General features: G+C 57.5%; 1 protein-coding gene across 1 annotated transcript in view; it reads left to right on the top strand.

The window, feature by feature from the left end:
* Positions 1 to 13,677, top strand: part of MAPKAPK2 (MAPK activated protein kinase 2) — a 45,282-nt gene extending 31,605 nt beyond the window's left edge. Inside the window, exons 2-10 of the mRNA XM_072733408.1 lie at positions 8,405 to 8,544; positions 8,653 to 8,717; positions 8,878 to 8,957; positions 9,424 to 9,550; positions 10,164 to 10,239; positions 10,636 to 10,760; positions 11,122 to 11,207; positions 11,367 to 11,447; positions 12,032 to 13,677. Of these exons, the coding sequence (XP_072589509.1) occupies positions 8,405 to 8,544; positions 8,653 to 8,717; positions 8,878 to 8,957; positions 9,424 to 9,550; positions 10,164 to 10,239; positions 10,636 to 10,760; positions 11,122 to 11,207; positions 11,367 to 11,447; positions 12,032 to 12,175 (924 nt within the window). The 3' untranslated portion in view covers positions 12,176 to 13,677. The remainder of the gene's footprint in view (positions 1 to 8,404; positions 8,545 to 8,652; positions 8,718 to 8,877; positions 8,958 to 9,423; positions 9,551 to 10,163; positions 10,240 to 10,635; positions 10,761 to 11,121; positions 11,208 to 11,366; positions 11,448 to 12,031) is intronic.
* The last annotated feature ends 2,677 nt before the right edge of the window (positions 13,678 to 16,354 follow it).

The raw sequence follows: 16,354 nt of genomic DNA, 5'->3' as shown, positions 1-16,354 counted from the left end.
TTTTTAAAAAGAAATACATGCAGATGGTAAGATCCAAATATAACAGAAAGATAAAGCAAACAGAAAGATAAAGCAGAAAGGAGAAGGGGGAAAACAAGAAAAATGCACTTTCCTGCTGGAACCTACTCTTAACTGGTGGTTCAGCTGGTGGCTGACATTTTTGGGGGGAGGGTAAAGACATCCAGGAAAGTGCAAGCCCATATATGTTCTCCTCTCTGCCTTAAGAAACAAAACCACCCAAATGGTATTCTATGTTTCTGTTCTGTTCAGGACTTAATTTTTTTTTTATTTTTTGGAATTTAAAAAGCACACAAAAGAAGAAAACATTCCCTGTCTTACCACCATGTACAGTGAACCATTAATTAAAACCATTAATTAACCTTTGATGTGCTTGCTTGCTTGCTTTTATGAATATACCTTAAAAGTTACTTAAGCAGTGCCGGTGCGGGTCCACTAAACAAGCTGGGATGGTAACGATAAAGCCAGAGTGTCGTCCTGTCCTTTGTCTGCTCGCCCGTGGGTGGACACTCTCTTCTCACCACCGCGTGGATGTGTGGCCCTGCCTCTCTCCTGCCCGGGCCCGGGCCCTAAATCCTCTGTTGTATGGGCGCCCTGCCACTTATCTGACCAGCTCCACAGCGGTGGACGTAGGTTGTTACCAGTTTGGGGCCGCTAAAATGCTCTAGGAACCTATTAGGATGGTTTCCTAGGTGGGCAGTGACTTCGTGCAAGGTTTGAACATTTACAGTCTTGAGAGATCCGGCCAGACTCCTCAAACAAGATCTGTATCCCTACTGGGTGTATGAGAGAGTGCCCTTTCCTCTCAAATGTTGGCATAGACCCAAGAGTTTTATTTTGCTTTGGTTTTGGTCCAACATTAAAACATGTTTGCCATTCGGGTGAAATTGCTGTCGTTGTTTTTATAAGCATTTCTCTCTTAATGAGTTGCATCAAGAATCATTTGGCCGTCTGTGTTCCTTTCTCTTTGAACTGCCTGTTCTTATTCTTTGGCCATTTTTATATTGGGTTGTTAATCTTTTACAATTGATTTCCCAGTTAAGTTAGCCTTTTATCCATTATGTGCTGCAAATATATATTTTTTTAAATTGTCATTTATGGTGTGACTTTTAAGCTCCTTGCCTTTTTGTTGAACCTTGGTCTTTTATGGTTGCCCCAGGAAAGTCCTGGAGAGAGAGGGTGGGAACCACAAGAAGGTCCAGCTCGTCTTCTGGGCAGTGTGGTGTGGTTGTTGCAAAGCTTTTAGTCTTGGATTCCTCATTGTTCGGTGTGGCTTTGTTCTGGGTGGAGACGTTTCCCTATCACAATGACGAAAGCCAGTAGCAAATAGAGAGAACTACTTTTACCTCCCAGCCAAATATCTGGGAATGTATGCCCCGGCCAGGGACCCTGATGCAGCACTTCTGTGTATCTTCTACTTCGGTAACCTTCTAAGACCTGCGAACCCTGTTGAGATTCCTGCTTAGATCACTTCTAGGGGAAGACCAACAGTAGCTCCTCGCTGAGCTTTGCAGAAACTCTAGAAGGGGGGCATACTCCTTACCCCAGCCCCACCCCCCCATAGATGTAGAGGAAAACCACTTCAACCAAGACCCATCTGTCATCTCTTATGTTTCTGAGCTGGGCTAGAGGTAAAGAGACGTGACCACGTCTCCAGGCTGTAAGCAGCTCTCCCTAGTTTGAGGGGGGCTGAGGGAGAGTCTCCCTCACCGCCACTGCTGGTTTCTGGCAGCACCCTGTTTAGTTTCTTTATGCACAATCACAAGATCGAGTTAAAACCGCTTTCTCACCGTGTACCTCCTGCATGCACACGGAGGTCCCATGGGGCACAGGCCTTACTTGCTCAGTTCTCTGTTAGATCCCAGCACTCTCCAGAACAGTGTGTGGCGTGTACTGGGTACTCCGGATGTTTGCTGAGTGATGGCATTTCGGGAGGGGGAGCTCACGTGCTGGACCGTGCGTGCTGTGTGTCTCCAACCTGTTTCCCTCCCTGGCTCCGGACCCAGAGATGGAGGCTTTGAAGGGCCCAGACAGAGATCACATGATGTAAGGACAGCGTGTCCTGGGCCTGTGTCCCCGTGACCTCCTCACACCTCCCTTTCTCGCTAGCACAGGGCTGTGGGGTCCAGTTCCCCAGCCAGGCTGGAAGGAGAGGTGTGACCATGGCTGAGCCGACACAGAGGACGGCTGGCTGGGGAGTGGGGGGGCTGGGTCAGAGCAGAGTGGAGCTGGAGAGGATGGAGGATGATGGAACCCCTTGTGCTGTGGTTCCCAGTGTCTGCTCACCCCCCACCCCCCTGCCCCCCAACTGCAGCCTGCACCTGCTGTGGCGGGCTGCCTTCCTGCTCCAGACTCCAAGGTGGCAGTGGCAGCCCCCTGCCGTGGACCTGGGGAGGCTGAGCTGCCTGAGAGCCTGAGCCTCTCCGCTCCCTGGCCGGCCTGGGGGTATGGATGACAACCTCCCATTTACATTTGGAGAGCTAAGCTGCTTTCTTGGCCTCTTTAAAAGTACAAATGCTAATTGTAAATCACCTAGAAAATAAAGATCTGAGGAAGAAAAAAATAAGGCCCTGTAATCCTGCTCTTCAGATGGAATTACAATTAGCGTTTTACTGAGTATGAATACTCTTCCTCTTAGACCCCCCCCCCCCAGGTATAATAAAAATATAGAACTGCACTGGCCATAATAAGCCTTTGAAACTGGTTTTTTTCACCTACTATCATATACTTTCTGATGAGTAAGTGTAGGGAAACTAAGATTGGGATTTGTGCTGCAAAGAAAGAGCCAGGGTGAGTGCCCCCACTCACGGTGACGGAGGACCTAACAGACTCGGGACTCCGTTCTGCATTAAATGTTCACTTCAGACATCACATTCGTGATTACAGATTATATAGCTAAGTGCACTTTTAAAAAAAGCAATCTCAATTGCTGGTTGCTGGGCCGCTGCCTTCTGGTTGGCATAACGGACTCGGGATTGGGATGTACATACATTCAGGTTCCATCCAGGGTAGTAGCTTAGGGTAAAATTTTAAAAGCAGGATTTCGGGATCAAAGTGTTTGTACTTTCAGGCATGTCTACGTTTTCCGCCCCCATTTTTGGCGTTGATGTCATGGATGGTTCTGGCGGATTCTGTGCCTTTGCCTTCCCCCATGGGGCGGTGGAAAAGGAGCATCAGGAGCAGTGGGGCCCCACATCAAATCCCAGCCCTGCCACGGGCCACTGCGGGAAGGCTTGGAGCTAATTGCTTAGTTTCTCTGAGCCCGAGTCTTCTCGTTTATATAAAGTTGGATGAGGGCAGCCCGGGTGGCTCAGTGGTTTAGCGCCGCCTTCAGCCCAGGGCCTGATCCTGGAGACCCGGGATCGAGTCCCACGTCTGGCTCCCTGCATGGAGCCTGCTTCTCCCTCTGCCTGTGTCTCTGCCTCTCTCTCTGCCTCTCTCTCTGTGTGTCTCTCATGAATGAATAAATAAAATCTTAAAAAAAAAAAGAGTTAGGTACTTTCTCTGGGGTGGATGAGGGGTCCCCATTCAGAGTAGTTAGCACCCACTTAGCACAGAGCACACAGGAGGGCAGGGGCCCCCTTCCCCTGCTCCCAGGGGTCCTGCACTGTGTGTGTGGGGGACTCAAAGCAGCAGCCCTCCTGCCCACATCCTTCTCTTTAGCCCGCAGAGCACCCAGCACCCAGCACCGCCCCATCCTGTAGTGGGGGTTGGGGGGGGGCTGGTGCATGACACACGGGGCCTTAGGGCTGACCTGCTATGACCGAGGACGTCTGGTTTAACGACACACCGCACACACACCACACACGGGCAGCACAGCCAGCGCCTGACTCAGGTTTTTGCATCACTCTTGGCTCCCAGTCAGGCCTGGGAAGGGAAGGGGTGGCTTCCTTCTCTCCTTACAGTGCACCCTGCCCCCAGCTGTCCGGTTGAGGCAGTGGAGGGAGGCCAGGGGTGCTCAGGATGCCCAGACCGCTTCCCCGCCGGTATTCTGGGGCCCCTCAGGGCTACTAATACCCCCTTGACCGAGGAGCCCTGGGACAGCGTGGCCGGGAAGTGAGAGCAGAGTGATGCTAACACACGCGTGTGCTGCTTGCAGTAGGTTACAGGGGGCATCTAGTAGCTCATTTAATATAGCTGAGGACTCTTACTAGTCCGCTTTAACCGATAGGAAACTGAGGCATGGAGGGGTTAAAGACGTCCACAAGTTCACACACCTGGCAGCTGTTAGAGCTTGTGAAGGGCGTGATCCCTTGGGGCCTGGGACTCGCTCCTTCCCATCAGTCCTCATGTCCCCATTGCTGCTGGCGAGCCGGGCTCCAGCCCCTGGGCTCTGTTTCTTCCCATCTCTGGCTCAGCTCCGTTTAGGATGCTGACTGCTCCTGAGTCCTTCCCTGTGGCCCCATGATGGAAGACTTGGTTGGGAGGATGGGAGGTAATGGGGCCATAGGCAACCAGAATTGGGGGCCCCGGTCCTCTTGCCTTCGGGCTCCAGCAAACTGAGACAGGGAACAGCATTTGGGGAGAACTCCCGCGTCTCCCTCATCGCCGCTGTCATCCTAGAGTTTCCCAGGCCCTTGCCACAGTTGGTAGGGTGGCCTGGCCTATTGCATTGCAATCTAGCACATGCAACAATTAACCTTTTCTACAGTGCAAGAGAATTTCAGACGCGAACTACAGGGGGTGGAGACAAGTCCCAGTATCTGCTCCGTGCTTTGCGTGGGCTTAAAATATTTCATAAACCCTTCCAGGCTCTTAATGTCTAAGGGCCTGTGGCTTCTTAGTGAGAAGACCCTCCCCGTCTCCCTCCCTCCCTCCCTCCCTCCCTCCAGTCTGGGTCCCTGAGATCTATAGACCTGGGCCCTTGTCTTTGTCCATGCCGGAGAGGTGAGCCTTTCCTACCTCTCCTGGGTGACTCTATTGGCTTCTGGTTGAACCTGCTGGTGGCTCCTGGCAGGACCCCAGGAATCCTGTTTCATTCCCTCTTTCCTCTGGCTTGGAGCTCAGCCCCCCCCCCCCCCCCTCGTTCTTTACTTAGCTCTGTACTCCAGATTAGCACATTCTTGCTGTCCTCCCTCCAGGCTCTCTGCACCCCACAGCTGTCCACAAAGCCTCTTTGGCTCTTTAGGCTCTTCCCCCATGACATGAGCCAGCCTGCCTGCCTGACTCAGTTGAAGGTCTTAACTTTGTTGCTGGAGTTGGTCTTCATATCCATTCAGAGATTTCTCATAAACACATACCTGGATGCCAGTCTCCAGTCTTCATGGGAAATTCTTATGTTCCTTTTAGAATTTAAAAATACTACCCTTTCCAGTTTACTTATTTCACTAAATTAATTCTGTTTTGCAAATGAGGAAATCCTTTTGTCAGAAGGGTAGGTCGGCTTACCTGACCCAAGCTAGGAAGTGCAGAGCTGGGGTATGCGTTGTACACTGTTCCCAAGGCCAAGTGTATTGTACTGGGTCCATCTGGCTCACCTACCAGGTGAAGAATTGTGTGTAGGCCCGGAGGTGGGATGGGAACCCATGCCTCCTGCCCACAAATTCTCCTTTGCCACACGGTCTAACCTGTCTAAGGCAGAAAGAGCAGCATGTGGAGTGGGAGCTCTGAGTTCAGGAGGGACCAAGGGACATTTGGGTGTGGGCCTTGACGTGTCATCACTCAGCACAGCTCTGGTTGGGCAGGGCATGGAGATGGTTCCCAGATTGTGGTCACTGGGCTGCCCATAAACCCAGCCTGGAGTCTTGCTGGTGACTTGGACCGGCTTCCTCAGTGGGCCCCAGCCTCAACTCGAGGTGACGGAGAGGGTGCCTCTGCCTTGGCAGTTGTGCTGCTGGTTTCCAGTGATAACTGCCCCTCTGATGACAAAGCCTTCTTAAGGGGTGTTCTTTCATTAGATGCTTAGATGACTCTGTAAGGAAGGGGGCCCCCCTCACGAATAGATGCAAAACAGGCTTAGAAAGGTAATGACGCCTTCAAGGTCATTGGAGATACTGACCAATTCGAGACCCCGCCCCTGGACGGATGGTAAATCCCTGACCTCAGGTTGCCTCTGAGTAAATCCGCCAACTGTGCTTCTTCTCTGGCCTCCTAGTGATCAGGGGTACCTGCAGGGGGCGAGAGAGATCTTTCTTACTCGGCTGCTCTGAGGACTCTTGCCTCTGAACCCTTTGAACCTGCCTGTTGTATAGCACATTGGCTCTGGGTTATAAATATTTCCTGTGTCGGCCTCCCGTAGTACGTACCCTGACCCCCGCCAGCCTGAATGTTTTCAGACTGGGACTCCTCTGTTCCCTCTTGGCGCCCTGCACAATGCGGGGCCCAGTAAATGCCCGTGGAGTGGAAGTGCGCTCCACAGATGAAGTTGCAAATGAAGTTGGCCGCTGCCTTCTCCTGCGTTGCTTAGAGCTGGGGAGAGGAAAATAAACTTTTTTTTCCTGGGCCATGGTAAGGTGGGTGGCCGAGCTCGAACCTGTGCAGTGTCCCCAGATGGCCACGAGGTGGCAGTGTGACCCCGTGGGCAGCTTGCCCCGACCGGCCCGTTTGGAGATTGTGCTGCGAGGTCAGCCTGCAGGTGTCTGTCCCGAACTGACCGGTCTCGGCCTCCACCCCTCCCGGGGAAGCTTTGTGGTGCCATGGAAAAGGCCTGGGCTTTGGGGTCCAACCCTGGCCCTGCCTTTCTCTAGGGACTTAGCCCTGGACACACTGTTACCTGAGCTTCGATTTCCTCATCCCGTAACATGGCAGTTGCACGGTCAGAAAAGGCCTAGTATGTCGTGGCCTGCAGCGTGACGAGGTCTGTCCTCAGGGCTGGGAGTTCCCGTATTTGCCTGTCGCTGCCCTCGGTCACCTGGCTCCGTCCCAGCCAGCCCAGCTTTCTGACCAAGCTTCCTGCACTTTCCAGCGGGTCTCTGAGCCTCAGCTGCTGCATCCCCCACCTGCCCCATCCCCGCTCCCCCCTAGCAGGGCCCCCATCCCCCTGCCTTCCCTCCGCCTCACCTGTCCCTCTCGCCTCGGCCCTGATGGGGACTGCGTAGGGCTCATCTTGGCGGCCCACAGAGATGGGAAGTCTGTCAGGGGCGGCGTCTTGGTTATTTTGGCATCAGTGCTGTGCATTTAGCCGACAGTCCGTGACGAAAGTGACAGCTCTGCTTGTTGGGCATCTGCCAGGGGCTCTGCTGGGCGCTTTGCAGAATTGCTTCGTTTAATCCTTGCAACAGATCTACCCCCCATTTTATAGGGGGATAGACATGATGCCTTTGGCTCTGAGCAATAAAATTCTACTAAAAGCAGTTTGTAAAAAAAAAATAAATAAATAAAAATAAAAATAAAAGCAGTCTGTAGAGCAAGGAAAGATTATTATCGTACCAAACACAAGTCCTGAGGGCTGCTCCGTGTCAGCCAGGCCCCAGGTGACTGCCACGCCTCCTCCCCGCCCTCCTCCTCCCCGCCCTCCTTGGTGTGCTGATGCGTCCTCCCGCCAGGTGTGCTGATGCATCCTCCCGTCCGCCCGCCAGGTGCCGCGTGCGGGGAAGGTGGTGCGGCTTCCTGTGCTTCCTTCAGGAGGCCGCTAGCCGCTAGCAGACTCGTGACCAAGTTCTTCTTGGCCGGCGCTGGGTCTTAGGCTTGTTCCCAAGCTCGTCACTGGTAAAGGAATTCATGCGACTGCCTGGGATTAGTCAAGATTCAGCCCCTGAGGCTGGCGAGGGATCCAGGTGAGGGATCCAGGTTCCATTAGGGCCCCTGGCCACCTGGCCCGTGGGACGAGGTGCAGGACTGAGGCTCATGAGTCAGGGAAGCTGCCGAGGTTGCACACCTGGCGAGAGGCGGCGTCCCGGCCACATCGGCCGACTCCCGAGGCCATCGGGGGGTTGAATGAAGTAAAGCGCAAGACGGAGAAAGCGCGTTGCTCTGGATTTGGTGTGCTGGACCTTGAGGGGTCTTGGAAGTTCCTTTTCCTGCTGCTTCTGGAGCCCCTCCTTCTCTCGGCTCCTTTCCGTGACTGTGTGCCTTCGCCTCAGACTGTCCTCAGGCCTGCCCAGTTCTGCCGCCCTCCAGGGCAGCCTGCAGGCCCGGCTAGACCGAGTGGCCGCGGGGCTGATTTCAGCCTGGGCCGAGGCCCCGTGGGGTCTGGGGTCTTCTTGAAGGTTCCCTTTAGAGCAGATAAGGGATCTGCAAAACTCTAAGTCAGGATTTAGGAGGAGAGGCCAGAGAAAATGCTGGGGGGTGGGGGTGGGGGGGCGCTAGCAGGGGACCGGCAGGAGCAGGTGTGCCGGCGGGGAGAGCCCGGGCGCCCCGGAACAGACTCCGCCGGGTCGTGCCGGGCGGCCGCCAGCTGCCCGCCTGCGGGGACGGCGCAGTCACCGGGAGGCCTCTGGGCTTGCAGATGCTTCAGGACTGCCCCAAGGCCCGCCGGGAGGTGGAGCTGCACTGGCGGGCCTCGCAGTGCCCCCACATCGTGCGCATCGTGGATGTCTACGAGAACCTGTACGCGGGGAGGAAGTGCCTGCTCATTGTCATGGAGTGGTAAGCCAGGCCGACGCTCGGGGCGACGCTCGGGCCGGGGCCAGGCGGGCAGGGCAGGAGAGGGCTGCTGGGCCGGGCCCCGCCCCTGTCACGGTGGCTTTCTTTCAGTCTGGATGGCGGAGAACTCTTTAGCCGGATCCAGGACCGCGGAGACCAGGCGTTCACGGAAAGAGGTAGGAGGGGCCTGCTGGGACAGGCCTGGGCGGGCAGGGCCGTCGGGGGCCGGGGGGGACACCGGGTGGGTGGGGGTGGGAGGGGGCCGACTGACTGGGTCCTCAACCCTCCTGCCACATCTTGCGACTCTGCTTCCTGTCGCCCACCCCCCTGCCACAGAGGCGTCAGAAATCATGAAGAGCATCGGCGAGGCCATCCAGTACCTGCACTCGATCAACATCGCTCACCGGGATGTCAAGGTGCCCGCTGTCCGCTGCCGCGTGGGAGCCACGGCCCGGGGGGCCACGGTGACCCTCGGGAGGTGGCCGGGCTTGCCCTGCGCCCTGCTGCGCCTCCTGCGGCAGAGCAGGGCAGGTGCTGTTCTCTGCCCGCCGCGGCCGCCCTCTCTGGGCCAAGCCCCAGCGCAGTAGTGAAGCCTTCTGTGGCTACGCCCAGCCCTGTGGTCCTCCTTAGCGCCACACAGTCACACCTTTGGTTTCTGTGTCCCCGTGGTGTTTGTTGGCGGTTCTCTGGGCTCGTCTCTTGTCTCCAAGTACCCTGTAAGCTCCCAAAGGCAGGCACCTGGCCACGCGCATGGATGCTCCTGATGGCGTGTCGATCGAGGGGGACAGATGGTCGTTAAAAGGGTGAGGGGAGGCAGGAATCGCTGCCCTCCTCACAGGCTCAGCAGCATTGCTGTCTGTCCGTCTGTCTCCCTCTCTGTAGCCTGAGAATCTCCTGTACACCTCCAAAAGGCCCAATGCCATCCTGAAACTCACAGATTTTGGCTTTGCCAAGGAAACCACCAGCCACAACTCTCTGACCACTCCCTGTTACACGCCGTACTATGTGGGTAAGTCCAGAGGGGGCCCGGGGAGCTGGTCTTTCCCCAGAGCTGTTGTCAGGTGCTCTCTACAGCTCTCAGGCCACTGGTCCTGGGGGGGTCGTGTCCTCTGAACCTTCCCGGAGCTGGTTCTGCTGTGACCTGCCCAGAAGTAGGGCTTGAGCGAGTTAAGCTGGAATTGAGACGTTATGGGAGATCGATCCGTCTGGGAGTATAGGCAGGATTTGGTGCACGCAGGTGCGCTTCCCCCAGAAGAGCAGCCGTTCCCAGCGGAGCCCGGGACACAGATTGGGTTCTGCAGCTCCAGCCGAGTGAACTCACGTTTATCCAGAATAAACTCATGTTTGTCAAATTAAGTGGGCAGCATGGGTCGGGAAGGCTCTTCCGTCCAGGAATCGTCTCATCTTAAGATTCTAGCCCCGGGGTTCCTCTTGGAGGAGGCTCTTCTGCTCTCCCCCACGCAGCCCCAGCATGGGGTTATGACTGTTCCCCCTCCCACCCCCGGCCACAGTATCATCACGATGGGCTGAAGGGTTGGGATAGGGAGCATGATCCGCAGAGAAGCTGGGGTATATCAGTGTTCCAGGGGCCGGATCCACCCACACTGACCTTTGGTTTGCAGCTCCAGAAGTGCTGGGTCCCGAGAAGTATGACAAGTCCTGTGACATGTGGTCCTTGGGTGTCATCATGTACATCCTGTGAGTGTGCCAGGGAGGGTGTGCGGAGGAGGCTGGGCTGGGCGTAGAAGGAGGCCTGTACCTCTCTGGGACAAGAGGAAGGAGCAGAGGTCCACATCCCCTTCTGGATGGGGGATTCCCTGGAAATCCCCTGTGTGTCCCCTTTTCTCTATGCTTATTGGATTCTGATAGCTAAGCGGCGGGTATAAACTAGCTCACGGGCAGGAAAATGTGTGGTTTAGATGCTGGGTGTGTTGGATTTCTGGGGCCTGTTCTTGATTTCGTATATTGTGCCTGAAATCCACGAGTGCATTTCTCTGTGACCTTTCCAAGAAGCCTGTTCCTCACTCTGTTCCTGGTGCAAGTCCCCCGAATAACACCTGCACTGTCCCCCTCTCTTCCTGCTTCTTGATTCAGGCTGTGTGGGTATCCCCCCTTCTACTCCAACCATGGTCTCGCCATCTCTCCGGGCATGAAGACTCGCATCCGAATGGGCCAGTATGAATTTCCCAACCCAGAGTGGTCAGAGGTATCAGAGGAAGGTAAGGACCCCCTCCCCCGCCCCGTGCACGTGCACTTGCATGCGCACACGTGGTACCTGCAGGATCCAGCCCCCAGGGGTGGTGTGGCAGTGGGTCCATCCCTGTGCTCACACCTGCTGGGCACGTCCTGTCTGCATGAGGGACCCACCCTGGGCCACGGGTGTGGGGCTGCATGTAACCTATCAAGAGGTGTAACCATAATGGCCCTCGGGACCGGCTCTGTGGGCAGTCTGCCTCCAGGCAACCCGCCACCCCTACCCCCCTGTGCCCCTAAGTCTGGTTTCTCCCTGAAAACTTTGGGAAGAAGCAGAAGAGAGAGGGTGGCCCCTGAGCTGTCTCTGTCCCCTGCCCCACCCCGCAGTGAAGATGCTCATCCGGAACCTGCTGAAAACAGAGCCCACTCAGAGGATGACCATCACGGAGTTCATGAACCACCCCTGGATCATGGTAAGCCTGGTGGGCAGGAGGGACCCGGGTCCGTGGAAACCGACCCTCAAGGCGAGAGCGAGGATGAGGGCGAGGGCGAGGGCGAGGGCGAGGGCGAGGGCTCAGCCACCACTCTGCTCCCCGCCAGGCTTTCCCTTGAACTCCTTTTCTCCCCCACAGCAATCAACAAAGGTCCCTCAAACCCCACTGCACACCAGCCGGGTCCTGAAGGAGGACAAGGAGCGGTGGGAGGATGTCAAGGTGAGGGGACCACTGGCTGCGAGGGGCCCGGGGTGTGGGTGGGTGCCCGGGGGTGAGGGGCGGTGCTGGCCGGTGGGGGGGGTGTGAGTCTGCATTCGCTCACCCCAGGGATCTCTGTTACAGCGAGAGCAGTGACTCTAAGCCCCTTCCCTGGCCAGGCTGGGCCTACGGTAGTTCCCTATAAGGAACCCAAACAAAAAAAAAAAAAAATAAGGAACCCAAACAGCTATCTGGTACCGTCTCCTCGTTTTGCAGATGAGGAGCCCGAGGTCCAGAGAGGGAGAGTGACCTGCTCAAGGTCACACAGCTAGCGATGGGCGGGGGTGGACCAGAGCCCAGGTCCCCTGACTCCTGGTCCAGTGCTCTTTCTGCTTCCAGTGGGGTCGCTGGGGGCTCTGGGAGCACACCCTACTGTTGTGGGCAGGCTCTGGTGACCCCGGCAGGGGTTGAGGCTGCTGTCAGCCTCGGACCCACTGACCAGCCTGTCCTTTCTCTGCTCCCACCCCCTGTCGCCCTCACCCTGCCCTTCCCTGTGTCTCTTATCTCCCCTGTCGCCCCGTGGGGTCACCCTGCCCCCTCCCCAGGAGGAGATGACCAGTGCCTTGGCCACAATGCGTGTCGACTACGAGCAGATCAAGATAAAAAAGATCGAAGATGCGTCCAACCCTCTCCTTCTGAAGAGGCGGAAGAAAGCTCGGGCCCTGGAGGCCGCGGCCCTCGCTCACTGAGCCGCTGAGCCCGTCCCGCTCCACTGGCGGACAAGCAATAACTCTCGACCTGAATATATTTTTTAAACGAAGAGACCCAGGACTGCCCGCTTCACCTCCCTCCTTGGCGGCGTGGAGCCCGGAGCCCGTCCGAGGCTGCATCCCGCCTGTGGTTCCCACCACCTCGGAGAGGGAGAGGCTGGGAGGCTGCGGGCGGTGCGGAGAGAAGGGAGCAAGACGCTCTGGAACCTGTGCTCATTTTGCAATTTTATCAGTAATTTGACTTGGAATTTTTATGAAACTTCTTTTATTGTTCTTTCCCCTACTCGGCCTCCTCTTGCCCAGACCCCTTCCTCTCTGGATGTGTAAGGGCTCGGGGTTGGTTCAGGGGTGTTTGTGGCAACTGTCCGAGGGAGCGTCCCTGTGTCCACCTGCCCTCTCCTGCCCCACCCCGGCCGGGGGCCCCTGCGACTGAGGCATTCCGGGAGCTCGGGGCCCTGCGGGGCCAGGGCCAGGATGCCACCCGCCTCTGCGGGAGCCCTCAGACCTCACCGATGTGCCAGACGGACAGAGGCGAGTGTGATTGTGTGTGTGTGTGTGCGCGTGTGCCCGGATCTGTGTCTGGGACTGTGCATGTTCATGGGGCCAGGGGCAGGCAGGGCTGCAGAGGGAGGGCCCCTGCTGTGGCTCAAGAACCTCACCCCTCCTTGGGCCTGCCGTGCCCGCGTCAGGTCTGCCAAAGTGCCTGAGAAGCCTGCCCCGACTCAGCCCGGCCCCGCAGCCTGCCCGGTGGTTCTGGGAGGCAGAGAGGAGCCACCTGGGCTCCGGCCCAGCGGTCGGGAAGGCTGGACCACCCTCACCCCCACCCGTGGGCGCCCGTGCAGCGCTGGTCCTAGTCCTCCGAGGCGCTTCCCTACCCAGTAGCCTCTCTCCCCCTTCCTGCCATGATTAACCTGTTCTTGACGATTTTTCCTATATTTTGAGCCACTTCTCAATGGGCCTCCTCTCTGCTCCCATGGGGGAGCCTGGGCTGTTTAGAAGTGACTTGGAGCTTCTGCATTTTGCCGCCTCTCCTGGGCTCCTGGGGGTACCGGCCGGCTCCCCCTCGAGGGCAGAGGCGGCACCCCTTGGGTGGCCCCGCGGGTGGGTGGGGGAGTCTTCACACCAAAGATGTCCCGACTCTGCCCCCGCCTCCGTTAGCCACTTCACCTCCACCCCCAAGCAACTCAGCCTTGTGTGTCGAGGCCAGTGAGGGGGGGGCGGGAAGGGCCCTCCCCCTGGTACTAGTGAGCAGCGTGGGGGGAGGTCTCCGGGCCAGGGGTGGGCACTGATTCTCCAGCTCTCGTCTCCCTCGGGGCCGAGTTGCTGGAGGAGCACCCCGGATCTTCTCTGGATATGGGCAAGGGCTCCGAGGGCCCCCAGTGCCTCCCGGTCCCTGACGGCGTGGCCAGCACTCAGATTGTTGTAAACTGTTGTTTTGTATGAGCGAAACTGTCTTTACTAAACGGATTTAATAGTTGAAAGGTTTTCTTGCTCTTCCTTTGTGGGACGCAGCCTGTCCACCCCCCACTTCTCCTCTGCACCGTGGAGAGTGCTGGTGTATGCTGGGAGGGCCCCCTGGGTGTGGGTGCGGGTGTGGGTGCGGGAGCACCTGGCCTGGCCGCCGGCTGGCCGGGCTGTGTCTGCTGTAGGGGCACGAATGCTGCTCTTTCTTCTCTGGAGCAGGGTCGGGGGGCAGCATGGGGTGGGGAGCCCGTGCTCTCTCGTCGAATACCGAATCGGGAGCCCGCTGGCTTCTCAGCACATGATCCTTTGACCTGTTTAGCCAAAGCCAGGTGCTGGCCGCCTCAGCCCGCAGGGGAGTGTGTTTCTGGGTTCAAATCCTGGGAGAGACCAGGGGCGCAGGGTGGTGTCATTCCCGAAAGTTCCAGGAGGGGGCGATAGGGGTTAGGCTTACGCTGAAAGAGTCTACACTGACCTGAAAGAGCCCTGCCAGGGTCACCTGACCTGTTCCCCCCACTGCACAGATGGGAAGAGCAAGGCCCAGAGGTGGGACGTTTGGGATCACACAGTGGACCAGTTTGCGGCGGGGTCTAAGGTGGAAATCGGTCTGCTGGCCCCACTGCTCTTCCCTGCAGTCAGATGGACAGCGACGCACCCTGGTTCACATTTTCTCACGTGGTGCCCGGGGCTGACTGGGGAGAAGGGCAAGGCAGGGTGGTTCCCCCTGCTGCGTGAGTCAGGGAGCTGCCTGAGGGCACGTGGATGTGCTGCAGGTCACATAGCAGCCTGGTTTGGACTGGAACTCAGGATCCCGAGGCCTGGGGTGTTCTCCATCCTCACCCCTGCCTTCTGCCCAGAGGAGAGGCCTGCTCGTGCCCCTCAGTCGTTGGCAGGATCACGGCTCCACGGCTCGGGCTCGTGGGCACAGGCAGGGCGGCCCCCGGTGGCCCCCGACCCCCCTTTATGGCTCCTGGGTGGATCGGCAGGCTCGGGGCCCCGCGTGAGACCACTCACCCGTGTAGAAACCGCGGCTCGGATAAGCCCACGGGCGGTTTTGCTCCCCGGGAAGTCCAGTTGTGTTGGCTGCACCGAGTCAGGGGTCAGAAGTGCCGAGAACATGGAGGAAGAGGGAACGAGGGCTGGGAGGGGGGAGCCAGGCTGAGCGCGCCCGGGGGCGGCGCCCGCGCTCTGCCGTCTCGGGAGGCCACATCCATTTTCCGTTTCTGGCCTAAAACAGCGCAAATGTAGCGGAGTTCCACAGGTCAGAGGTCTGATGGGGTCTCACTGGGCTAGAATCAAAGTCTCCGCAGAGCTGCGGTCCTTTCTGGAGGCTCTAGAAGATTCCATCGCCTTGCCTTTTCCAGCTTCAAAAGGCTCCTGCATTCCTTGGCTCATGACCCTTTACCTCCATCCTTTTTTTTTTCTTTTTTAAGATTTTATTTACTTACTTGAGAGAGAGAGAGTGTAAGTGGGAGGGAGGGGCAGAGGGAGAAGCAGACTCCCTGCTGAGCAGACCCCAGAACCCCGGGATCCTGACCTGAGCTGAAGGCAGATGCTTAACTGACTGGGCCACCCAGGCGCCCCTCCTCGTCCATCCTTGAAGCCAGCAGCGTCGCACCCTCTGACGCTTCTGTGGTCCCATCTTTGACCCAGCCGGGAGCGCGGTCTCCATGGTTAAGGACTTGTGGGATTAGACTGAGCCTCCGCAGATGATCCAGGATAATCTCCCCCACCACCAGGCTCTTAACCTTAATCCCCCTGCAGTTCCTTTTGCCGTGTAAGGAACCATGTGCCTAGGTCCGGGGATCAGGACGTGGGCATCTGCGGGGCACTCGCTCTGCGCAGAGGCCTGGCTCAGCCTTCTCAGCCTCCTGCCCCACACGTTGACCCTTGTGGCTGCCGGGTCAGCTCAGCTCAGGACACTTGTGCCCAGGGACGATCCCGCCTGGATGTGGTGTTCATGGAGGATGGCTGGGGGGAAGGGCCAGGAGGGGCCCTGCCTGGCACATGGGATCTTGCCGTCCCTTTGGGCTCCTCCCCGTGCCCCTGACCCACGCACGAGGGGCTCCGTGATTCCCTGTCACTGAACTTCCTCCTGCTAAATTCCCAGACAGGATGAGAAAGAACTTGGACCTAAAGGCAAAGGCTGGGGCAGGAGGCAACGGGCTGTGATTCTGGAACATGCCGAAGTGGTGTAAGGTGTCAAGAGGGCTGGAGGACTAGTCTCCAATTTCCCTACCAGGAAACGCAGCCTCACAGAGGTAAAACGACTCTCTCAAGGTCTCACAACTAAGCAGAGGTGAATCTCGCCTGGAGCTCCAGCTTCCACGTTGATAGAGTTTCTTGAAATAAAAAAACACAAAAAATCGCTAACGCCTTCTAGATAAGGAAGTGGGCCGAGGGGCAGCCAAGGTGAGGCAGATTGGATTCCTCCCCACTGAGTGCAGTTGTTTCCTTTTCTCTGAAGTGGGGGTGACATTCCTGCACCCCGTGGCTACTGTGAGGAGCTCCATGAGCTCATGGATGTCCCTGCTCCGGAAGGTGCCAGGTGGCCTTGTGCCGAGGCCAGCCCCACCGCCCGGAGGGCACAGGGAGCCCTAGGATTGGCGTGGGGGCAGCGGCCTCGGCGCACCCGTCTCGCCCTCAGTCGGAGGGCCTGTCTGTGCTTTGGGTTGGGGAGGCAGTTGGCTGGATAAA

The sequence above is a fragment of the Vulpes vulpes genome, chromosome 13 (genome assembly GCF_048418805.1).
Source record: "Vulpes vulpes isolate BD-2025 chromosome 13, VulVul3, whole genome shotgun sequence".
In the NCBI taxonomy this organism is placed as follows: Eukaryota; Metazoa; Chordata; class Mammalia; order Carnivora; family Canidae; genus Vulpes; species Vulpes vulpes.
The sequence above is the reverse complement of the archived record's forward strand: the minus strand, read 5'-3'. Positions and strand labels throughout refer to the sequence as shown.